The sequence below is a fragment of the Aquila chrysaetos genome, chromosome 9, assembly GCF_900496995.4.
Source record: "Aquila chrysaetos chrysaetos chromosome 9, bAquChr1.4, whole genome shotgun sequence".
Taxonomy (NCBI): Eukaryota; Metazoa; Chordata; class Aves; order Accipitriformes; family Accipitridae; genus Aquila; species Aquila chrysaetos.
Genome location: NC_044012.1, coordinates 4,974,773 through 5,001,036, shown reverse-complemented (window position 1 = coordinate 5,001,036; position 26,264 = coordinate 4,974,773). Strand labels below are relative to the sequence as shown.

At 37.6% G+C, this 26,264-nt stretch overlaps 1 protein-coding gene across 2 annotated transcripts in view; it reads left to right on the top strand.

Annotated features, from left to right (window-relative positions):
• Positions 1 to 26,264, top strand: part of CDH13 (cadherin 13) — a 517,159-nt gene that overhangs the window by 95,227 nt on the left and 395,668 nt on the right. For both annotated transcript variants that reach the window (XM_030026184.2, XM_030026183.2), the window contains exon 2: positions 4,051 to 4,162. In XM_030026184.2, coding sequence (XP_029882044.1) covers positions 4,051 to 4,162 — 112 coding nt within the window. The remainder of the gene's footprint in view (positions 1 to 4,050; positions 4,163 to 26,264) is intronic.

Below are 26,264 nucleotides of genomic sequence, written 5' to 3'. Positions count from 1 at the left end.
GTAGGGCTAATGAAGATATGAGAGTGTTTACAGTAAAAGGTGAGAAAACTCATTTCCAGAGTGAGGATGTGGCCAATCAAACCTGAATGGAGTTGCTTCATGTGCTGAAATTGGGTGAGTCAAAAAGGATGTAAAGATTTTGAAATTCTTTGGAAGGTCATTTCAGAGACTAACTTTCAGTCACCAGCAGAGATGGTAGAAGAACTCCAGTTTTTGAGATGTGGTAATACCCAAAGGTACTTTAACATCAGGGGCTTTATTAATTTCCTCAGCAGTATGGTATAAAATTGCCATCCTCTTTTGCTTTCCAATCTGTGTTCTGTGGGAGTGGCTCTCAGTGCAAATGTTGGGGTTGGTCAAGGTCACCAGCATGTGTGTGCTGTTTTATTAACAACAACAAAAAAAAGGTGTTTCATAGGCTCGATGCCTCATCAGAAGTATAGTTCTAGCCCAGTGACCAAACTAGCACAGGAGTTATCTGAGCTAATGACATTTCCTTATAGTGACTGGTAATAAATTCAGAAAGACAAATTGTCAGGATATTAAAAATGAGTCTTCACTCTATGCATTTCTGAAAAGCAGTAGGTTATGAAAAAGTTTGATTCTGCTTGTCAGTGAACACAGGATCTGTAGGTCTGAGTAGTCACGACTCCCTGGCTTGCTTTTCAGAATTCTGTCCCTTTAGATTTTCATGAGCAAATGATGTTTGCTGCGTAATTGTCATAGTCTTTCAAGAACACGGCTTTTTTCTTAGTAGTGGCTGAAAGATCTTTTTGTACTAATTGCCCAGTACTGACTTGGCTAGGTGTGTGAACAATATTTATATATTCTGAATTCTACATACATGACATTTAAACTTTATTTTCAGTGTATTTACCTGAAGTCTTTCTTTAAACAGCTATCAGCCCTTAAGCCCTCTTATTATATCTAAAAATATGAAATCTACCTGGTGCTTAAATTCAGAGTGTATTCTGCTTTGAACAATATTCTCTTTGCCTTCAATATATATCTGCTTGCCTTACTTTTTCAAGGTGTGTTTAAAGACTTTTTTCCCCAAAGTGAAGAACCTCAACAAAAATTATTTTAATGAGATAGACATTTAGTTCAACAAAAGAAGTTTCTTCACGAGAAAAAATAAATTAAAAGAATAATTGTGCTTTTAGAAGATAATTAATTAAAAACTCTTGGTGTGGTGACAAATTTAACATCTTGTCTGACATGTTGAGAAGAAGAAAGTGCCTGGAATTGCACAAGTAGAATAAAATGTTCCATTTCACAGCAAGGCCAAGCCTGAGTCTTGTAATTATTTCAAAGGGAGTAAAGGTCATTTTCTATTTGCTACATCTGTATTATGTGAGGCTTCTGTACCAGGCTTACAGAAGTTAACTCGTGACCTATTTAGATTGCCCAGATTTCAAAGTCAACTTATACTGTCGCAAATCTGATAAAGTAGACATATTCCCTTCTCTAAGTACTGACATAGATGATGTTCAAAGCAGGCTTTTTATTTATAGCTCTAAGACAAGAGTTTCAACTTTAAGATGCCAGCAGCTGGGATAGCAGAACATGATTTACCTCTTACTTGCTGTGTTAATCCTTTAGGGGAAAGACTTGTTTGTAGTTAAATTTTCGGCATATATTGCTTGGGCTATTTTTCAGGTGTGGACTTGTTATATAACCTTGCTTCAGTTGTTGCTTGCGTGTTGAGATCAGAAGAATTTTCCTTCTGCTGTGATTGCATTTTTATGCATATTAATTCAGTAACACTATGAGTCAGAAAAACAGGTACTTTAAAAATGCACCTGTGCACACTGAAAAAGTGTGCAGAAAATGCATGTGTGTCTGTGCATGTGACCATTTAAATGCATATAAGTCTCCCTTTATAATCAGTAATCAAGTTTTATGCACAATTTTGAGGGCAGGCTCTGGATATGTCAGTTCACATTTGCAGATGTCTCGTACTGGAAGCCTGAAGGGAACATGTCCAATTCTCAACCCCTATAGAGTCCAGAATCTCCAATAAAATCAATATATCAATAATCGAATGAGGGATTAGGCACTGTGTTTTTAAGCTTTTGTAAGAAAGGCAGCAGTTATGTCAATATATAGAAGTGAAGAGTAGTCAAGTGTATTTCACCTTGCTTGGTGTATTACTTTAAACCTTTCTCTCTTGGTTAACCCTTCAAAAGGACCAACACAGAGCAGGTCAGGATGGAAGGCAAAGGTGTCCATCTGCTGCATTTGACTACCACCACCTTAATTGTCATGAAATACTGTGGCTGTTTCTCACAGCCTGCTGGCACTTCTAGCCAAGCTTTTATAGCAAATGTCAGTGACATGAAACAAATGATCCAGCAGTTGGCTTCAATAAGAACTAGTGCAGACCAGGTGGGATATTGCTGCTTTTGGTTTTTATAAATGGGATCACATAAAACTTACAGTGAGTGTGAAGTGCATGAAGGAAGAGAGCAGATAATGTATTGCACTGATTTAGCGAATGGCCTGTAAGTGGTGGTTAAGAGGGACACATGCAGATGTTAAAATTTTGCAGGACATTTCTCTAGGATCAGGATTGGCATACTTAGGTGATAATGTGGTGGAGGTAGAACTGAGAGATGTGAGATCCTGCTCTTGGGTTGGGAGAAGTGAGAGTGCAGTTTGTCACCTGAGCTGGTGAAGGAGAAAGGAGCCCTTGGTGTTCACCTGTGTGGTGTAGGGCAGAAATTGTCCTCACTTTACAGCTGAAGAGCTTTATTTGTAAAATTGTAATCATGTGTTGAGGATGCCTTGAGTAAACAGACCCATTTTTGCAGGGCCACTTGAATTTTAGAGCATTGGTCATTCAGAACCACTGCGTTTGACTATCTTCTTCTTGGTCACTATGTGTGCCCTCTCTATTTGATTTTTTTTCTTTGGCTTCCAACAAACAGCAGATTGGCCATAATAACTTTGAGATCAGAGTACTCTGTACACCAGCTGAAAGTCAGGTTTTGAAAAACACCTTTGGAGGTTCTGAAGCAGAAGATACTTTTGAAAATGTGGTTACAGATATATAGGTTGAAAAATACAGATTTGGCTTTTCCTACTCTTGAACTTGCCTCCTTTTGTCTCACTTTAACCTCTCTTTAAGGTTTTAAACTTCTTAGACATTTTTTTTTTTCTTGCTGTCTCTTTCTTGGACATTCTTACCCCCATGCTCTCATTTAAAAGCTGCTAAGAAAAATAGCCTTTCAGGCTGTTGTCTCTATTCAGGGATAGAACACAAACATTCAGAGACTGAGATTAGCATTGTACCTATTTCAAGTCAATTTTATTTTGCTTTTAAGCTTCCTCCTTTGCTAAGGTGTTCCTGTGGTGACAGGGAACTTTGGTGACATAAACTGTATTCAACTTTAACCTTCAGATCCACCTCCACTATGATGCACACGTTTCATTTTCAGTCTTCCATTGGTGTAAATAAGCTTTTGGTTACAGGGAAAATGGACAAACTGTGGCTTGAGGGGGGAAGGGGGGGAAGGCAACAGTTTACATTTGTTAGCAAAGAAGTTCTTTTATAAAGGAAACATCTGTGATGTGAAACTTCACCCTTGAATAAAGAATTCCTTCTGTAAGTTGGTGATCAACTTTGTGAAACTAGGTTTGCAGGCCCTAATTTATCAATTATTTAAATCACCTAAAAACCGCTTAATTTAAGCATATATTTAAGCCTAGCTGTATTCACCTGTGAGTTTTAGGAGCAACATTACATCCTATGTTTTCATGAAGACCAATAATATCCTTTATTGATAATCTGAACTGAACTTAACTCTGAAAGCTACTATTTTGTAACTTCCATGCTAGCCCACATATATAAAAGCAAAAACCCTAGATAAAAAATTGTTTAGCAAGATTTGAAGGGGAAGTGTGATGCGATGGATATTTTTGTTTTATGAGCATGGATCCCAATGTTTTGTTTTATGAGCGCTGACCCTAAACCCAGTGTCATTCCCAGAAGCCAACTTGATGGATGAATGAGTGGATGTTAAAAGTCCATTTCCCTTTTTTCCTCAGGTTCTGCTGCTCGCATGTGCAGAAGATTTAGAATGTGTCCCTGGATTCCAGCAAAAGGTTTTTTATATTGAACAGCCATTTGAATTCACAGAGGACCAACCAGTTCTGAACCGTATGTTATTTTCATATATTACTATTGTGCAAAAATCAGAATTGCTTATGTATTCATACCACTCCTGCCATTTATCAGAAAGCTTTTTTTTTTTTTTTTTTTTTTGTACATAGGGTTTGAAATATTGCCATGATTCTGTCTGGGTTCCCCTGTATTAATCCTGTATCTCTAGAGGCTTTACTCTGTTCCATGTATTAGAGATGGCAAAAGACTATATATAATCATTTAGGACAAAATGAATATTGTGAAAACTTAGAATCATCCACTTTTTAAAAAGAAGATTTACTCTGAATTTTTTTATAGTCTTTCCTATAATCTTGGAAATCAGGGCTTGCCTATCAACATTTCACTATTAATTCATCTCTGCAACTCAGATTTAGAAGCTTATATCTTAGAAGTTTCATTCAAAGCAGGTGGAAGTCCAAGTCTTCACATGAAATTCGGAGGAGGCTGGAAGAAGCTTGTGATAACCAGTGGTAGCAAATTGTTACCACGTGTGTCGTACAACTGGGATATTCAGTAATATTTCCCATGACCAGGTGTCACATTATAAAATCCAATCTGGTACTGTATATTCAAAGCATTAAGCTGAAGGAGATTTAACTGTCTTTCAGTCCTGGTGTTAGTTCATTCAACTACTTTGGTGAGCAAGTCTTACAAATTGGTCGCTCAGTTCTGTGGCTTTGGGACTTCAAGACTGTCAAACTAAGGTAGTACCTTATCCAACGGTCAATGATTTTGAAGGCTTAAAAGAGAAATTAAGCGCTGCCATTTTCATAACTTCCAAACACACCAGCAATTTACATGCGATACATATTACTAGTTTCTTTGTCGTGCTTGGTTGCTTGCTGTTGAACCAGGAATTCTCCTAGGTACACAGCAGGAGACAGTAGTGCTTGGCATCTGTGTATGATACCTAGATCCTACAATGTGATATATAGCGACAGTTTGGTGAAATCAAGAAGTGTAAAGCAATATTACTCATTAAATGCACACATTTCTGTTCTCAGTTCCCTCCAGATATTACTACTACATGTGAGGTATTTTCACTGTTATGCATGTTTGGATGAACGTATAATCTGTGCACACTTGTTTTAAAATAGCACTAACTTTTCACAATGAATTGTCAGAATTAGTTGCCAGAATCTATTGAAATGACTCTCTTAAACTTAAGTCATTCAGGGTGCTAAAATAAACCCATAGGATAACATTTTTAGTCTAAGCGTTTTGATAAGTAAGTTAGTCCGAGTTGTATTTTCAGAAGAAATTTAGATCATAAGTAGTAGTGCTATTCACAGAGATGCGAGATCATTATTCAGTTTGGAAGACAGATTTCAAACTTCTGATTTCTTTAGGCAATTTAGTTTTCCTTGAAATTCTTACTTTAAAGTTGACTAACACATCATTCCTAGATAGTTAAGAGTAGAAATTCTTAGATTATAGGAAGTATAATAGATTAATAGATTTAATAAGCATACAAAGTTGAAGATCTATGTAAAGAAAAGCAATATTAACAAGTTAGTGTTAAGTTGAATAAAAATAACCTTTTTTGTATTCTTTGGCTGCTTTGCAACTGTGAGGCTGTAGTGTGTCTGGCCAGATCTCCTGCTGATTTGTGCTTGTTCTCCCAAATACCTAAAGGATGAGTTGGTTAAGCCAAAGTTGACAGGACTGCTCTGTGGTGACCCAGCAAATTGCACTGGTATGAAACTAGCACAATAATTAAGACAACATCATTAGTATGAGGAGGAGGGAAGAGCAGCAGGAGATTTAGAAATGCCTGGAAACAATCTTCGGAATTAAATTATTTTAATAAGCAGACACTAAATTGGCCTAATATGTAATGTTCGACAAAGGCAGACTGTCGATGCATGATTCTAGTTAATTCAATCACTCATAAATGGTATGTCCTTCATGCAGCAGCTTTAAACCTCTGCACAGTTTCTTCATTTTAGCTGTCAACAGAATTGATATTTTTAATTGTCTGTTTGAATACACTTTGCATGCTCTTGCATCTTTTTATACCCATTACCCAAGAGTGGTGTAATTTAGCAGTTGCATTGCAATGTGAGGCTTACTAGGGCTATGTAAATTAATAGACCGAATATGCAAAGCAGGCCTATAGCAGTGATTGTTTTTGTAGTCCTCGATAAGCCAAGGAGCTCCTTAATTCTTAAGTGCAATAAAACAGTCTTTTTCTTTTTTTATTTTTCAATTTAAACAAGGACCTACTGTACATTTCATTGCTAGTATCTCCCTTGTAATTAAATATAGGTTATGGCTGGTTCTTATGTATTTATTGCTTCTACATATGGCAATGTTAATTATATTTTACATTTGCTGAGAGGAAGAAGGAGGAGCAGCCCAAACTGAGGGTACAGAATTTTATCTTGCTTCTGATTTGTACCAATTCTTATAAGTTGGCCATAACAATTACACCAGTCCAGTTGTGTATGCATACCCTCCTTCCTGCTAGTTTCACTGGAATTCTGTTGCTATTTTTTAGCTTTTATCTCATTGTGCTTAGGCTGAACTCCTTTTCTTATTTACTATTGCATCTCACTAAACAGCAACCTCCAGATGTGGACCATTTTATTTTCCTAATTTTGTAATTTATTTTTCCTAATTTTGACGTTCTTTTTTTCTCATCAGACCCTTTTATCTCCTTCTGTTTTCTGTGACCACAAACAAAATCAGGCATTGCTCTCCTACTTTTTGTCTGCCCAGTTCTTTTCTCTGAGTGCAGTTTTCTTAAACCAGATGTTCCCTTGAGGTAGTGGGAGAGGATTCATAGAGTCACTTTCTGGAATTACTAGAGGGTCTGTCCACATAATTGTTTTAACAAGCAATTGTGTTACTGGATTCTTCTTCCTTATAGCTTTTTTTAGTTTAGACCTAGGACCATCTTCTGCAATCAAATAGAGAAGATCATAAAGATTGCTACATTCTTGGTAAAGTGATAATTGACAGTGTTTAATTACAGGTTTTACACCTTTCTGGAACATTTGTGGCCATGAAATGCTTCCCCATCAGAAAGCTTGTCTTTGGCAATGCTGACAGATCACTGGTAGTGACAATGTTCCAACACGCTAAGCTGATAGAAAGTTCCTAATCAGACTCATCAAATGTGGAAATGTAATTGTGTTACATTAATCATGTTTATACTTAACATACATGAGTCTTGGCTTTTGGGGGTATTTTTAATTGTCAATGAATCAAATAGTGCACTTGAAAAATTGAGGCAATTAACGTAAAGGCGTTAGGTGATGCGTTGTGCATACTAAACTGGGGAATGCATTGCCAGTGATTTAAATGTCAAAACAAAGGAAGTTTTGACCCTTACTTGAAAAGCTTTAATTTGGATGTTAATTAATGGCTGACCTCTTCTGTCTCTTACGTGATCGATTGCATGTTTCAGAGCTTGGGCTGCTTCAAGATCAGGGCTTTGTCTGTCCACATTTGGGTACTTTTTTTATTCTGTGGATTTTAACAAAGACTATTCTGTTCAACCATATTGAAAATCTTTGTTTACTCATATGATGGGAAATATATTAGTCTGCTTATCATTAATGCTTAAAGGCAGTTCTTCTGTTGTTCGCAAAGCCGTAGCTTCCAACAAGATTTCCTTTGTTCAAACTGAATAAAGCCTGTGGAAAGATCAGAGAAGACTATTCCTACTACTACAGTATCATGTGTGTACATGGATCACAGTGCCAATCATGCTCACATCAAAACAGTTCCTATTGATTCTGAAATGATGCCATGTGAGATTTGTGATTTATCACATCCATTCTTCCCACTGATTACCATGCCATTTGACTGTACAGATGGCCTCTTTCTGTGACTTCTTCATGCTATCAACATTACTGCTCTTACTCTCTTCATTATTCTGATCCATACAGTGTGTGTTATCAGACAAACTTGATTCATCTCCCCCCTGCCTCACTTTTTCTGCAGCTTGCATAGAGCCAACGTGGCAGCCTAATTCAACACACTATAATATGCTAAACCTTCTACAGAGTTTATAACATGAGGTTTATATGCTAGTGTTAACTTTTCATGCTGAATATTACAGATTTTAGATGATTGGAACTACAGGTGGTAGTTGTAGCTTGCAAAGTGAGGTAAGATTTTTGGCTTAGTAATTTCTTGCAGGGAAAACTGTCTAGACTTTTGGGTAATAGCTAGATAACTATGGATTTTTTTTTTTCACCTATTCAGGTATACATATATGTAGTGCATCTTGTTGAAACTTAATTGTGGCTTTTCAAAATAAAAAGTCTTTAATGCATTTTGAATTCTACAAACATCTTAAAACTATTTTTATTTCACATAAATCACTCACTATGTTAAGAAATGTACTCCTTTAGAAAATGTTGAAAAATTACTTGGTTCCTGTATTTGGCATGTGGTAGCAGGTTCTACAGCAATGCGTCTCAACTTTTCTACCCAGATAGCGGAATGCTTTTTATTCTCTAAAATATATCTTAATGTGCATGTACCCACGTATAGAACTTGAATACCAGAGCTTCACTTCTGACACTTGGATACATGATTAAGACCGGGTATCTGGGACTCTGTTATGCCACGTGAACAGAAATATTGGTCAGGATTTGAAACCAGACATTAGGGACATCTCTTAATCACACTATTCCCATTTAAATGGCTGTAGGAAGCCAAACTCGTGTTACTGAAATTCCAGGATCTATCTGGGGGTGTGCAAAATGGTTGCAACGTTGTGGAAGTAATTTTTAAAGTGGCGAACTTTACAACGTTTTCATGGAGGCAGAGCGAGGAGGAGCTTCAAACAGAAGATCCTTTTGCACTTAAATACGTAAGGCGCTGCTTTTCAATTGAAGCTTGATGCCTAACTCTTACACAGAGGAAGAAAGTTGTACGTGTATGTATTGCAATTAAGCAATATAGAACATCTCAGATGTGTCTCTGAATAGGTGTATGCAGTTTGATGTTGTAACATAACAGAATATCATATCATATATCATCTGTTAAATTGCTTTCACACTTGATTAAAGCAAAGCAAAACAGGAAAAAATGGTTGAGTGCCAGGTGGTCAGACAGTTGCCTTCCAAACAGTGTGTGTCAGCTTATTAACAGCACCTGAGGGGAAATGAGTTTAAAATAGACTTTGATTTGTTTTGGTTTTTTTTTTTTTTAAATGCATATACATTTAATTAAACTAGTTTTTGAAAAGGTAGGACATTAGACTAAACAATTAGTCTCTGAAAAGCATCTTCAGGGCTAAGTCAAAATCTCTGAGGGAGGTAATCAGCTCTTGTAGAGTAATGGAGGGAAAGCCATATGTGTTGGTGAAACCTCCTCTTGACATTATAATTCTAAGGTAGAGGAAATGAAGATCTAAACTCAGAAAGTGTCTTGTCTGTTGAGAAAAGCCATGCAACTCTGGTTTAAAAAAAAAAAAAAAAAAAAAAAAATTGGGCAAGGATCTTTGCAGTGACAGTGAATGGGTTGGTCTAGATTTAGGAAGATAAAAGGAGCAGATTACTTGGTTTGAGATTTGATTTGTTTCTGGAGACTTTCCAAGAGCCATAATGTTTTGTAGAGAATACTTTTTTGAAATTCTTATAGGCTTTGGTTGACTGAAGCATGCCAGCTGTTCTTCTAATAGTCTAAATCAATGACCAACTGCTCAGTATTAGCAGGATGGGTCTCTTGCTCAGTACAGTGCAAACCTTGTATTAATAATGTCCCCAGGTGCTTCAGTGGAAGACTTCTCTGCTCATTTCCAGTTGGCAATTCCAAAACAAAAAATCAGATTAACTAAGCTATTCTTCCCTAGCTGACTAACAATGCAGGCCAAGAGGCAGCCTCATTCTCTGCAGGTGTATAAACACGTTGGAGGGCCAAAATCTGTCTTTTAGGAAAATGTAGGTACCTTAGCTTTGGTCAAACTCAGCAAGCAAATAGTCTGATGCTAATTGCTTATGGTTGACAAAATTTAACAGGGTTATCTTCCCGAGGAAATGAAGGGTAGGGGCATATGATTTCTGGTTATAGTTTAGAGCTGGGGTCATGCTGAAGAGGCTACAGCATCAGCCCAGCTTTGTCAGGAGGAAGCTGCTGTTCATTTCTGACAAACAGATGCAAGACAAATTACTACATGCTGAGACGTTAATGCATTTCTGTAGTACATAGCTTTCTATTTTCACAGACCGCATTTCTGACAGAACTTTTAATTCAAGAATCTTAGGAAAGCACCATTCAAAAGAATCATGGCTAGCCAACCTTTGAAATGTAATGGAAAAGTGCAGTGTGGACATTTAGCAAGAATTAATGGGAGTATGTGAGGTTAAATCTTCCTTTAAACATAGAATCTCATTTAAATTAATGATATCTTTAAAGCATGCAAGTATTCTTGAAAATAATTGTAGGTGTAGTTCACAATTAATTCTTAGCTTTTAGGATTTCTTTCTGCTAATCCAAATCAAATTATAACTTTTCTAATGTTGTTATGCTCATGCTTCAACTTGCAGTTTTTCTTTCACTTTGCTTTTTTTAAAGCAGTCTTTCCTGGACAGAGCAATCTGTATGCATCCGCTATTGTCTGCTTTAATGGACACATCTCCCTTTTACATAGCTTTCTTGTGGCATGTGATCTCTCAGTCTCACTCTGAGAATAAGTAACACTAGCAGTGAACTCACAAAGTCTTTCAGAAATTTATTAGATTGACTGCTTTTTTTTCTAGCTGGAGGCTATTGTTCCTGATTTTGTCTTATGTCTCTGTTCAGCTTATCCACCCAAACTCTTTCCTCTAGAGAAGGGAAAGTAAAAGCAACTTTTTATGGATTGATACCAAAACCCCTGGTCATTTTGGAATGACTTTGTGCATACTTTTATGCCTTGTACCTACTGCTGCTTCTTGGTCAGACGAGTGAAGCTGTAGATAGTGGAGTAAGTGCACGTTGTGTTCTGTGACGTGAATGCTAACGAAAATGTTTGTGTTGTAGTTTTTTGTTGTGTGTGGGTGGTTTTTTTTGTTTTGGTTTGGTTTTTTAAATCCCTGAAAAAATATCAACCCTGGTGAGTGGTAGGATTTGCTGAAGTAAGAAATTAGGTAAAGAAAGCCTGCCTGAAAGGGGTTATCTTTAACAAAAATCTGAAATACCTTTACCAAAGACTTCTTTTTAAACAAGGTGAAAGTAAAATTGGAAGCCCTGGGAAGGCCTAAAAGATGATTCCTATAGTGATCTGGGATGTTGCTTTTCAGACAGGAGCTCTACTTTCAATACTAGCTTTGATTTGTTTTCTTTCTTTAAAAAAAAAAAAAAAAAAAAAAAAAAAAAAGAAAAGAAAAGAAAATCAGTGCAACCTTCTCTGTCTTGGCTGTGGAGAAAACTGAAGCAGAGCTGAGGGGCCTTTAAAGGCGGCAACAAAATGGAGACAGTCCTGGAGCAGTTTACAGGTAGCCGATAGCAGGAGAGAAATTCAATGCTGAAATTGTAGCCAGCTTTGGTGTATCTATGATACTTTTGAAACACTTGCAAGCAAGTGCTAGAACTTAAATGCAGGTTAGACTGAAGTAAACGATAATTTAATTTATGCACAGGACCATTCTGCAGTCAGGGATTCAGGTTTGTTTTACTGGAGGGTAAATTGCGCAAATCTCTTATTCCCTTATCAACAGTGGTGTGAACACTTTGGCTAGACCTAGGTTTATGTATAAACTGAGTTGTCCTGTCTTGCAATTTTTGCCAAAATACTGTAAAGTAGGTTGTAGAAAATGGGTGCATTTTTTTATTTTAATTTTATTTATATTATACTCTATGACTAGAATAAACTTACGTTCTTTACTAACCATACTGATAAGAAACATTGTTTGCGTAAATGCATTCAGGCATGTGGGTTTTACCTTATTTTGTACGGCAGTGAACTAGTGGCAACAGAAAATGTGCTCTGGTTTGCTAGAAAACCAAATTGCCTGGTTACAAGTAGGACTCCTGCAGACTTTATTTAGCTGGAATTTTAATTACAGTGCCAGCTCTCAACTCCTACAATAAAACAGTAGGGCAACCACTATAATTTGACCTTTATAAAACATTAACACCAACCTATACAAAAACATAACTTCAACTTTGAAGAATAAATACAGTGGGAGGCAGAATTCAAGGAATTATGAAAATAAAGTGTGCATGTAATATTTTTACTTTTGGGAAAAACATAAAAATGCATTAGTGTGGACACCAAAGTGAAGTTGGTGTGTTTGGTTCCCTGTATCCATCTTCTGGTCCTCATACAAAAATGCTGCATAGTTGGCAGAAGAATCTTTTTGTGGTTTAATCATGCCTCAGGGAAAGCAGTCTTCCTTCGAGGCTTAGAATAAAGGATACCGCACAAACCATGAGGGAAATGTTGATGTATAAAAAAAACAGAGCCTGTTTCTTTCCCCAGAAGAGTCAAATCAGGAAACTTCAGGTGCTTGCTTGTTCCCTCTGAATCTCTTCTTGTTACTCTACTGTCTCCTCTCTCTTGCTGTGTTCCCTGGAGGGGGAAGTATTCATGACAGTCAGCTGTTGTGAATTGCACCCTGGGCCAAGTGCTTCTTTTTTCTGCTGAGTGTCACAAAAGAATGAGGTGGGGCTGAAAAGAAGGAATGGAGAAAGACAGTCTATGCCAGAGTTGCATGGGAATGTCAATGCAACAGCACTATTGGAACATGAAATGGGTAACAGTACTGGCTCCCAGCTGTATACAGCACCATAAATGGTCACAAATATGAATGTATTTTTGGTTAATTCTGGCTAAAATAGTCCCTAAGTTGTGGTGTGGCAGCTCACACTATTTAGTAGTTCAGTCATCATGGAAAGGTGATTAAGAGCGTGCTCCATGTCTTCCATTGTCCTTAATATCAGTCAAAGCATACCTTAATCAGTTTTACCCTTTTTTTGTGAAACTGAATTGAAGCTGTAAACATAAGGATACTTTAAACAAATTGTTTTTTATGCCCCATAATAAAAATCAAATTTGAAAATGTTTGAATGCCAAGGTTATAAGTTGCTATTAAGTGACCTAAAACATTTTTGTTTTCATTGCCTATGTCACCTTTAGTTTGCTGGACAGGTGAAGCATTAACTGCCTAAGTCTATTGTTCTTTAATTGTACTCCTGATATTATGTTTCATGACACATTATATTATGGATAGCTGCTGTTAGTAAGATGCACCTATTTCTGTGATGGATAATGCTATATGCCAGATATACTGGGGAAGAGAAATAAAGAGTAAGAGTGTCTATCAGTTTCTGGGAATGGAACATTTCAGGACTCAAACTTTCAGCATCTTAATGGTTCACAGGCCCATTTAAGGTTAAAAGTTGTCTTGAAGAGCTGTTACACATGGAGTGCTATGTTTGTATTGCTGTGGGGAACAGCACAGTTCTAATAATTGTTCTGTTTGCATTCAAGGAGAGGCTTCCTCTGCTGTCTTGTTGCTTGAGGAAGGAGGGGATTAAATATTTACAGCAGAATGGCTCCTCTCTTTCAGTGTGCAATGCTCGGCCACATCCCTGTTGACCAAAGAGTTTCCTTAGACCTGAAGGCCAGGCAGGCCTGACAGAAGCATAAGGGAGTTTAATTCTTCTGTACGGGTTTGTGTTCAAACGTGATCCTGGATGCAAACACATGATGCAGGGTGTAGGAAGGCAGCTATTAAGTATTGTGGTCAGGGAGCTTCCCAGGGATTCATTGCAGCTGAAAGAAAGGTCATGAACTCAGTTGCCTAAGAATCTGTGCTTGGTTGTCTAGTTACTATTGCTTTGGGGGTTTTTTGGATGTTTTTCTTTGTTTTTAATCTCGGCTCTTCTAGGTAGTAGTGGTATTCAGCCTGGCTTGTATTTGTGGAGAAACAACTCAAGTGTGACATAGAAGAAAATAAAAAAATATTGTAAAATCACTATTTCCTAGAGAAATGAAAGCAGTATTGTGGGAGTTATACAGTGTAATTTGCAACCAAAGAGCTCGTTTCATTTAAATTTTTAAAAGTTAGGTTTGTGACATAGGAAATAGTCTAAAATTATCTTTAATAATGGAGCTGATCAGTTCACTCTTCTGATTAATAAGAAAATGCAATGCTCTAAGTGTTCTGTAAGATCTGACATTTCTCAGAAGAAACACCAAATCTTACACAGGTAGGCAGAAGCTTTTTGGCATAATAGAATAGCAGCTTCTGTCAACTGTAAATCAAAATAAGAAACTTTATTAAAAATTATATTACTTCTGGCACTTTTATTCTTTGAGACGCTGTCTTTAATAGCTTCTCCAATAAAGTTAGAAGAAACTGAAATATAGAAGCTTTAACACTTACATAATAAATCTATTAATCTTAATGCTTCTGGAAATATTAGGCATTGACTACTTACTACTGTTTTTATAAGTCAGCATCATTTCCCAGAATTGTATGATACTAACTACAGTTAGTGCTGATAATTAATTGAAATGAAATTACTTGTACGATGAATGACTGCTGGACATGTTTGACTTAACTCTTTCTGGCACCATGGCTATGCTTTAGATCCTGATTTAGCATGGTATTTAAGCAGCACCTTAATTTAAGTTCCCTCCACACTCTATATAGAAATTTGACTTTACTTCAGTGTACCATAGACCTAAATTCTATTAGCTTCAGCACAAGTTTCTGCTTAGGCAAAATATTTGCCCTTTGGGAAAGGCTTGGCAGTGGCAGAACTGTAAGGTGACTGTTACCTATGCAGCCATGCAAAAGAAAAGTCATACAAGTTTCCTAGCGCGTGTGTTTTCTGTGCTGAAACAGGTGATTTGGCGTGATTGTGCTCAGAACCATAAATACAGCAAGAAGTTCAACTTCCACAGATGAGCGCTGTTTCTGCTGAAGTTTGGTTTTCCAGCATAACTTTGTGCCCAAACTCTCATTCTTCCTAGCTGCGAGTGCTACTGGATTTTAGGTAACTGAGCAAACAAATCTAGACTGGTCCTTTTTTATGTTCTCTTAATGATCTCTTAAACATAACGGAGCCCTGGATAGGGATGAACACTGAAAATAGAAGGCTGGTGGCGGACCCCTGCTGCCTGCGGTACATAGGTGAGAGCCTCAGGAAGCAGGGCTGCTGCTGAGGAACGTCGGGGTAGGGAATAGCCCTTGCTAGAACATCTGGAACTGCCCCCAAGAGGACTGACAGATTTAAAAGTTTAATAAAGATATAAATATTTGTTAAGTAAGATTAAAGGCCAGGCTTAATGCGACCAGATTGGAAATGGTAGATTACAGGTAAAGGTCATAGAATTGTTCTCTGTCTAGCTTTATTATTTATACTGGTCTCTAATGCCAGGTCTATAATACAGTCTTCCTGCTAGAGCTGGGGGTTTAGAAAACCCAGTAGCAATCTCTGCTTTTAGTTTGTCCTCTGTGAAAGTATCTGCAGGAGTTTAATTAAGTATTGCCAGTTTAGTAACGGTGGGAGAGAGCTAGTTTCACTCAAGATGAAATCTTGAGTGCTTATTTCCATCAAGACAACAGAAATAGATAGTGCCCACAAAGATCAATTAAAGAGCCTATTTAGACCAAAAGGACGTTGGAAGGTACCCAGGCATTGCATGCTTTGCATGGCCTGCGCACAGCAGCCTACTGGAATTGGGTCGATGTGAGATGTAGCGAGTGTGATGGCACACACTGAGCCAGCTGCAGATGGGATCCAACTGGGTAGTTGGGTAGTGCTATGTAGAAGCAAGAATGGTACTGCCTGCCTTTCTGGGTTGTTTAAAAAAAAACACAAAAAAACCGCACAACAAAACCAACAGCACCCCCCCAAACCAAAAATCAACCAAAACCCCACCAAAACAAACAAAAAAACCCCCAACAAAAACTGAATAGAACCTTCAAAGCAAGATTCAGGCAAACTTAACACAGTAGACAGCAAACCTCTGCTTTTCTTCTTCCTGTCACTTCATCTATCTGTGACAGTCTTCAGAAAGTTTTTGTGGCAGTCTTTGAGATCTTATGTGCCACAGTTTTCTCGTCTAGGCTTTCCTGAGGAGCAGTTTTACTTGGATCTACGTGTGCCGCATACCCAGGAAAGGGAAATCTTTTAACTATGCACGTATGCCCCCACTTTACCCTTCTGTTGCCTCTTCCTTCTGTTGAAAATGTTATGCTTTAAAGGGATTAATTATGTGTGGATTAAATGAGTGACTCCATAGCCTGGTAGTTTGCCCATTTCCACATGAGCAAAGGTTGTTGTTTTGGTCCCCGCTCACCTGAGTGCTTATACTTTTTTAATGCTTTAAAAAAAAATAAAATTAAATTAAAACCATGAGAAGCATTAGTGATTTTAAAATAAGTATTTTTATAGGTATTTTAATAAGCGTTCAGGGAGCTGGAACTGGAACTTGCTTGTGATGTGTGCAGGAGAATATTTTGATATAATGATTTCAAAGTATGTAGAAACATTTAAACATCAGTTTCAGCAGGAAGCGGAGGAAAAAGTGCCTTGTTCTGTGGATTTTCAAGCCACATGCTAGAGTATCATTCCTGTGATTTGCTTTTTTCTTTTTTCCTGCAATGATTAATTGGATACAACTGAAATGGCTCCAACAAAAGGGGCTGACACAACTTTGCTGGTTAGGAGACTTTTTAGAAAAGTAGGGGGGATAGTACAGGCTCCAGTAGCTTTGAGCAAGCAGAGCAGCTGAACTGGAGCCTTCCAGATCCTGGTGGAATACTGGAGCCACTGGGTACATGAAGAACATCATGGCTCTTCCTCTTCTACCTTATAACTTTGTAATTCTGGAACCTTACTTATCTTTCCTGCATTTGTTAGGAATCCAACCTTTGTTTGTCAAGAGAAATGCTTTCTGTTGCATTGAAAAACTTTTTTTTTTTCTTTTTCATTTTGGCAAGAAAATTGTTTTTCTTTTGAATTTGATTCTGGTGGAACCCTTTCTCTCAACACCTTCTGCTTGGCAGCTGAACCAAAAATAAATTATTTGCACAGCAAAAATGGTGTCAGTAAATTGATTTCCATAGAACACAAGACTGCATTTCCTCTCTGGAATGCCCTAAAGTGATCATTATTAATGATAAATGACAACAGAAATTTTGCAGAGAAATTAATAACTTAGATGTTGCTATGAAATGAGAAAAGCAACATGGATGCCCTTGAAGGATCCTGAACATCTCTCCCTTTGTGCATCATCTGCTTCTTGTTCATGAATAGAGTATAGGAAAGCCATGCTCTGATTTATTTGCCATCTGGCTTACTCTATTAAGAGCAGTGTTATCAAAAGCAAAGGAGATTATGTAGCTGTGTTACCTGGGCCTGCTGTCTTGCATGCCAGCAGGAGACATAAATGGTTGGCGTTTCACTTGGTTTTTTTGGAACAAAGCTAAAGACCTCAACTTGAAGAGATAATGGTTGATTTCCATGAGATCAGTGGATTTAGCAAGCATGTACTTCCTCAGCTAGATTTATTTCAGAGGCTTCAGATGGGAAAACAATGGCAAAATCTTCCCTTGAAACAAGGGAATCAAAAAAGGATGAACAAATTATCTTTAAAGAAGAAATTTTAAATAGCAGTATTTCACTTGCTTCTAATAAATTAACCTGATCTTACCGCTCCTTTTCTGCCATGCTGAAACTAGCAATGGTGTTTGCCAGTTCTTCTACTGTCAAAACTAAAGTCTGCAAAGTCTGATGCTCAGTAAAGAATGGAAATACTGTTCTGTGTACTTCCTTCCCAATTTTGTGCTAAAAAAAAAAATCTAATTAGAAGGATTACAGGAACTGAAATAAAATGGGGGGAAATATATATTAATCTTTTTCTGCTGAAGAAAGATAGAAATATAATTGATTATTTTGATCTGAAGCTTCCAAAGGTTTGGTAGAAAACTCCTGTAGTCTACTCATGAAATCTTACAGGAATTATAAGAAGTGCTGAACACTGATCTGTGAATGCCATTTGTAGCTGACTTCATGCAGTTCTGTTCTACCTTTGGAAAGTAAAATCAATTTCAGATTAACTTTGACAGGGAGGTGTTGAGGTGTGTGGATCAGCACTTACTCAGATATTTCTGCCAGCCAGTTGGGAAGACAAAGAATTGTGATGGATATTATCCATTATCAGTGCTAGCCTGACAGTAAAATTGGCAAACTAAGTTAAACACTTTCTTGCCTTGTCCTGGCACACTTAATGAAAAACTGAATTTTAAGTTAATATCGGTGTACAAAATCAAAAATTATCTTGAGTTTTAGGAGCTTTTCCCCTGCCCTTGCCTCCCTTTTGCAAAATAATGCTGTTATTGCTTTTACTGTGTTAGAGGTTCCATTGTGAAATCTGGAACACGTTATTTGTAGCCTGAAACAGTGTTTTTGGTATAAGTCAGTACAGCATGATTGAAGTAATGAGGGATTTCATTCTTTTTATCCACAATCTTTGAGCTATATTTAATAACCCTTTATAATAATCTTTCTGCTATACTGAATTATGTATCGATTTTTTTTTTTTACAGTAGCTTCATTGCAGAATTCCAGACAGAAAATAGGCTTTTAGATGTCAACTCGAAATTCTTGACAATTTTGAATATACTATTACATATAATTCTGTGAAGACCTAATCATACATCATTTGATTTCAATGAAACAACTCTCATTGACTTTACTGAGAGCTGGCTGAGACTCAGATTGAACTATCGCCATGTTATTGAAAGTATAACAAGCATTTTGATTCAATTTCCAATCTTTTTCATAGTCTTCTATTTTAGCTCTGCTATGCATGCGGTCCTGCTACGTCTAGTAATGTGTAGGGTACTGCAATCCCTGGCTGTAGCTTTCAGGGAGACACTTGTAGAATTGACTTTAAAAGTAAAAATTAGTTACGCTTTTTTAATTGTAAATTTTGTTGATGGAGCTGTTGCAGATGCTATGTATTATGGAGGAGGAATCTGGAAGATGGGTTTGTGGCTCTGGTTGCACGGGCTCCTTTGGCTGAAGTTCCAGAGGTTAACAGCTCTGTTGCATGCAGAGGTCTCTGATCATTGATTTTTAGTGGCTCTGTTACAGAAAGTAAGAGTGGCATTTAAGAGAGACAAAGTACCTTATTAAAGTTAATGCCTTTGATTTGCTTCAAATCATCTGTAATCCATGTGGACCTGTCATAATTTATACCTTGCTTGGTCACAGCAGTAAGTCTAAAACTGTCATGTAATCTGCATCAACTCTTGTGCACAAGAGAAATTACATGTACTGCTTACTAAAGTTGGTGTCGTGGTATTTATCTCTCACTGCTTAGAAGGTTACTCTCAGCTTAATTGGTGTGTCTCATTATTTATATTGCTAGGAAAAAAAAAAAAAAAAGGATTAAATACCAGGAGAGAAAGATAACAGAGGTTTTGCTTCATAAGATAAATAAAAATCCATTTCTGTTTGTTTCTAAACATGATAAATGTAGGTAGGTTTTCCAGTCTTCCCCAACGCCCCCAAAGTCTTGAGCCTCCTGAGGATAATCTTAATAGGATAAAGTGGCCTTTGAAAGGTAATTAGCAAGATTCCTATGAACTGGTCCATACATGTGCCATGCTCAAACCCCTCTCCTGATTAATGCTTGTCTTAATTCTATTTCTTGGGATTTATTTACTCATTTCACATATAATGTATTTAGTTCCTTTAACCCCACGCTGTGATTTGAAAACCTATTGCTGTGTTTCAGCTTCACGTACAGCTGCATTTCTGCCTGTTGCTTTTGCGAGCAGACAACAGCCTGGATGCAGGCTGGTCACTCGTGCACCTCTGCTGGCCTGGAGCAGGGGTTTGGAGTCCCAACAGTCCAGCACTGTTTTTCACTAATGTGGACTCACTAATAAACTCAATTGCTTCAGTTTTGGGCTAGTTTGGGGAAGGTTTCTTAGGTAGACGCAAAAATTTTTTCAGCATAGGGGGAGAGAGTTATATAGCACTCTGAATACTATGCGTATCTGAAGATACTTTGGACTGGGATGCCCAGTAATCAAAATACCAAAATCAGTAGCTGGTATTAGATTTTCATAAGAATATGATGCAGCAACCACATATGGGCTATATAGCAATGAAAAGTGAGCTTAGATCACAATCAATACAATGTGTGATCAATACCAATAATTAATATTGTAATGATGCTTATGAAAAATGGGATCAGCAAGGAAGACACTGGGCTTTTTAGGATGAAATTCAGCACCTTGTGTCGGCTCTCTTGATTTTATTCTAGAGGAATCGTGTTTTCTGGGAGGCGTATGACTCCCACTGTAACAAAGCTCAGTGGAAAGCATTTCTTTCTTAATATATGCCTTATGTGCTATATCCATGAAAATGACTTTTTTTTTTTTAACTCTTTCCTATGAAAGAAATTCCAGCATTTGTCACTCCTTACCCAGTCTCCATCCATGGCCACGTTTTGAGAATTCCAGGAAAAGCCAGGTTCCTCTTAAGTGTCTTCCAGCAGATACTAAGATGTATTTAATTAATATTGCTCCTTTAGTTTACTGTAGCTTCTCTGTTCACGGAAGACTCTACCCCTAGGAGGCTTCTGAATTTGTTTCATGTGCTTGAACACCTTTCGTAAGCTGCACTTTTTTTCTTTTATATTTATTTCAGTCTTCAGAAATTAGTACAGTGGGGAAAGAGAGGTCCCTGCCACCCACCTGCTTCCTTGAGCTCAAATGCTCCGAGCACCAGCCCACCTACAGACCAGAAGTAAGCAAACAAACAGATCTGACCAGAAGGTTTCAGCAAACAGCATGTCTCTCTTGTTCTAAAATTAAATGAGATGCAGAACCTAACTCAAAACAGCCTCTTTGGGGGGAATAGAGAGAGGAGGTCCATTATTGAAATTGCATCCTATTTACACCACACAGAAGCATCCTGTAGCTGGTAAATAATTCTAACTGCTAGAAGTAATATGACCTCTGAGGCAGGAAATATCTTCCTACATCTGTTTTCAGTTAGTGAGAATCTTAGTAGATCACTGCTGGAAATAAATAGAGATTAGTACATTTTCGTGGCTTTTGCAGTAGTTTATAAAATGTTGAAAATATTAAAATAATTCAATATATTATTGAAAGAGAAACACAAATAGAGCATTCAAGGCTTGGGACTTTTGAGTTGGGATGTTTCTCAGGGTTGTTTGGGGGCCCTTTGTCTTGTGCACAGGGTGTTGCTGCAAAGCTGGGAGCTCGGTGCTGAAGGGACCTTTACACCCAGATGGCCACTTTGAGCCCATCATACTAAAATTGGCCTGAATAGTTATGGGTCAGATCTGAACTCACTGTCAATATCTGTTGTCCTACTCTTTTATGGGCTCCCTCAAGATCTTTGCTGTGTTTTCTACTTGGACTTGCTTTGATTTAGCTGGTTTCTCTGTGTATTGATCTTCAGCTGTCAGCTAATTTACGGGCAGCATTCATGCAGCACAGTGTGTACATTGTGAGGGTAGGAGACAGGAATTCACAAAGCCTTGTCCGTGTTGCTCATTAATGCACTACAGCTACATCTATAATAGTAAATTGAACATGCCTGGGACTGCTCAATGGCGCTAGGGGCAGTTGGCACTGAACTGCCTGTATCCATACCGTTAAATTCTCTTATTTTCAAAACCCAGGTGGCTGCATGCAAACTGTCTACCGTGCGTGATCCTTGACCCATGCATGCTCTCAAACTAGGTCTGAGAATATATGCAATTAGTCTGCAGCAGGGAAGTACAAACAGAAAACAGAAGGAGCTGTACTAAATGGCATTATGAGTTTGGGTGTAGCTCTTAACAGCGTTTGCCTAATGTAGTGGTTTTCTATTGAGGATTCAATATGGAGGGAAAACTTAAGAGCAGTAAGAGCTGGAAAAAATGCATAGGCCTGTGGAAATGCATATGATTATGAAGTTAAGACCCTAGAAAAATCACTGCTTTTCCTTGGCCTTGCTTATTGCACAATGTACATAAGTACTTCCAGTTAAGTCACTGAGACTGCCTGCAAACTTATGCAAGCACTTATGAGAAAAACATATGCTTATATGGAATGCTGACTGGAAGTTTAGCTAATGATCTATTCAGCTCTGGGTGCCATACACAGATCATGAAACATTTACTTCCAATAATTAACTGTTTTGTAGTTTTTGGTTTTTTTATTTTTTGTTTCTTTGTTCTTTTTTAATCCTACTCAGGCATATTGACAAACATGGCTTTCTGCTCTACTCTTAGAGGAAGTTGCAGCTGCAAAGGTTCCTTGAGTTATGCCAATCATTTGCAGATGTTCTTCTGAAAGCAAAAATTAAATAGACTTTCTTGATGCTAATAAATTATAGAAAAATGTTAGACACGCTCTTATCTCTAAAAAAAATGTGTGCTGTGGTCATAATGCATCAAATACTGCTAATATAATGATGACCTTTTAAAAGAAAACACATTATGCTGTAGCTGTCTTCATATTATAACTGTGGAATGCTGGTATACAAAAGTCAAGCTATTAAACAGTGGGAGAAATGGAGTGAAAATAATGTGTTTTGCCTTTGTCTGATATTGCTGTTCTGATAGGTACATTCTTCTCTTTTCCCATATTAAGTCATGCTCTTCTTGAAATTATAAAGCATAGAGATAGATCAAATACAGGGTAACATTTTGGGAAGTCAAGTCCTACTGAGTTTTGATGAGTTGGATCAAAATCCCGATGACCAAAAGCTATTGTTCAATAGCAAAAATGAGCAGAACTTCAGAGGAAGATAAGCAGGGTCCTTGTCCAAACTCCTCATGGTCAGAGGATTAGGAAACGAGGAATAAATGCCAATCTAGAGACCAGGTACTTGCTCAGAACTAAGGAGACTTCTGTTTATTCCCCAGCAGTCACAGATTTCATGTGGGCAGGTCATTTGAGCCAAGATCCTCAAAAGGTGTTAAAGTACTTCTGATGATCTGTGCCTAGGTATTCATCTCTGTCCATCACATAAATGTGGAATCAGACCTCTTTCTTCCTTTGCAAGCGTGTTATGTGATTAAACTCATGTTTGCGAGTTATTTGGGGGCTATGATGGGAAGGCTAAAGAAGAATATTAAATACCTGCAGGTACTGAGTAGATTCCAGTCATGCTCTAGATATTTGCTGGAGTAGTAGGACTTAATTTCTAGGGCCATTGTTCTGATGCCTTTTCTACCAGTTTATTCATTTGGATAATTTTTTTTTTCTTCATTTTTTTGTATCTCTAGAATAAAACAAGAATCTTCCTTCTATTTGGCTATCTGTCTCCTACTAGGGTGGGTGCAGAGAAACAGACCTAGTCTAAAACATTTGTGAGCTTTAAGAAGCTATATTTGACAAGAAGGCTATGCTACTTGGCATGGAGATGACATAACTGTGAACTATTTTAGTGTACTTTGCGGGGCGGGGGGGGAAGACTTTAGGTGTTTGATATGACTGCTTCTCCTAATGCTAATTTTGAGGTTTGATCCCAGTGAATCTCAGTGCCGGGTTAGACTCTGTGCGGTGATTAAAACAAGGAACAGATGCATATTATTCTGCACTTGTGGAGGCTGACAGTAATTTCCTATGCCTTGGTTGTGCGTGTGGTGGGATGCTCTGTGCAGAGCCAGCGAGAAGGCGGACTTGCTAACTGTGAGCAGCACGTCTTTCATTGCCACACTCTTTGCAAGGTGGCTCTGAGACAGTGTAGGTAATGTGAGATTGTGTTGTGTTTGCATAGGGAGTTAAATAAATGTCTCATGCTGTTATAATTTTCCTTGTTTTCCCGCTATATAAACAGCTTGCTGGTAGCTTGTCAGTCAGCTTTTACTTTGGTGCTACTACTTACATAAAGAATCATTAAAAACTGACTAAAAAAAGTTTCGAGGCTGACGTCCAATAAGTCAAAAGGTTCTAAAACATTGTGTTTATCTCCTCCCAAGGTTAAGGTTTTTCAGAAGGCCTTTCAACCTGGAGGATCAAAGAGAGCATTTTGTAATGTGTACCGATCACTGCATACTTTGTTTCACTTTAATTGCCATTCTTGTTGACTGTCTGTTAAAATCCACCAGACTCTGCAGAGGAAAACATTAATTTATGAGTAATGGACAACATTGTGTGAAATATATTGCTGAGTATAGCTGAATATGACTCGTTCTGTGTTTGAAGACTTAGACCAAAGTCATGCTTAAAATATTATTTGTTCCTCCCTCCCAACACACACTAATTAGCAGCAGTGCTTTGTCAGCAGGAGATGTTGAATTTGCTCCTTTGAGAATGGGGCCCATTTCTCGGGCTGCTCCTTAAAAAAGGCTCCCAATCTCTCTTCCAGCTCAGCCTGCCTGGAGGAGACCTAATTTGAAATGACTGTTCTCCAGAGCCCTTTTCAAATTCACAGCCCTCAGACCTCCCAAGACTCCTGAGTGAACTCTTAATTTTAAAATACAAATGAAGCATCCCAGCATCGTTTAGATCTCGTTGGGCTGGTAGCAAGACCAAATTTACCAGTTTTATTAGCAACAGTTTACGTCCAAGCTATTGTCTGTGTGCCTGGCAGTTCATCTGAGCAAGTATGGCAATGCCAGCATATGCCAGGCACGTCTGGCAGGTTTCTAATGTGACAAGCAATAATATTCATGCTCTCAACAGTCTGAGCTACTGTAGATGTGCAAGGCAGTTGATCTCTGCCTGGCAAGAATATTTTGCATGTGAGTGGCCTTACTGAAGAACTAGTTAACTTAGCTTGCCTGGGCTACAGTGCATGCACAGCAGGTCCTTACCTATGTAATGAATAAGTTTAAATGCTTGTAGCAATTTTTTTAAACTGATCTGTATTTGTAAGGTTAAGGCTACTCAATTTGAATTAGCAACAGTATAGAACCAATATAATGAACACAGTTAAACACTGTGTAATTTGTGATCTGTCAATAAGCTGAATATGCTGACAAAAACTACTTGTTTAATAATTACGAGTGGACAAAGTTTAAGTGTCCTTTACCCTTTCACGGGTCTGTTCTGAATTTCTCAAAAGTCAATCTTTTCCTGGAGAATTCTCTATTATTACACTGTATAAAGTCAGCAGTATCAGTCTCTAAACTAGTGTTTAATTTGTAATCCTTGTAAATGAAAGGCATCTTTTGTGGATGACTATATTGTTTGTATCTGTGCATTCTTGGTTAATTCAGGGCGTACAACTGTCTTCTGATAACTTACTTTTAGAAATCTAAATACAAGATAAACTGCTATTGCTGTTTTGACTTTTTTTATCAAAAAGCCTGTTTGGAACATGTTTGCAAATTGACTAGAAAAATGTTTGGTATTTTTTTTAATCTCCATTTGAAGCTTAGAAGAACTAAATCAAGTTTCAAAATGTCCATTTGTTTTATGACTTCTGCTAGATGTTTGCCATCTGTGGTAATGCTGGGCGTCTGCGGGTGTGAAGATACAGACTCAAGGTCAGCTAAATTGAAGACGAAGATTTTGTAAGACTTTCCAGTCTAAATTGGCACTTTATTTCAAAATACGTAGGGAAGAACTGCTGACATTGTTGGAAGTCATGGAACATGTTATAAAATTTCAAAGCCTCCAAGAATGTTTTTATCTATTTTTCTTTTATTTTGAAGAAGAGTTGTTGTAATCTGTCAGGCTAAACTCGAGTTCTATTCTAAAGCCTAACGTTGAGAGTGCTGGCCATTTTGAGGGAGAAAAATTACACTAAGCAGAAGCTCATAGATGTGTTTTTAGTCCAGAGGGTTTTTTTTTCTATCAATACTGTCTCTCTTGTGCACCTACTCAATTATTTAATTATTTATCCTCATTTAAAATACTCAGCTGGTTACAGAAGTTATTACTGTATATTAGGAAATTTTATTTTTATGTATACTGTAAACCTTTCAAGAATTAGTTTCTTCTGGAGAAGAGTCAATTACTTTCCTCTACCTTCCTTGTATACTGGGATGTTGATCACACTTATGAGAATCCTGAATTGTACATTTCTAAATTTCAGATCACGATACCTGCCCCCCAAAGTTTGTGAATAGGATTGGTTTAAAAACAAACAGCCCCTGCCAAACACCCCCCCCCCCCAAAAAAAAACCAAACCCAAACCAAACATCAACATTTGA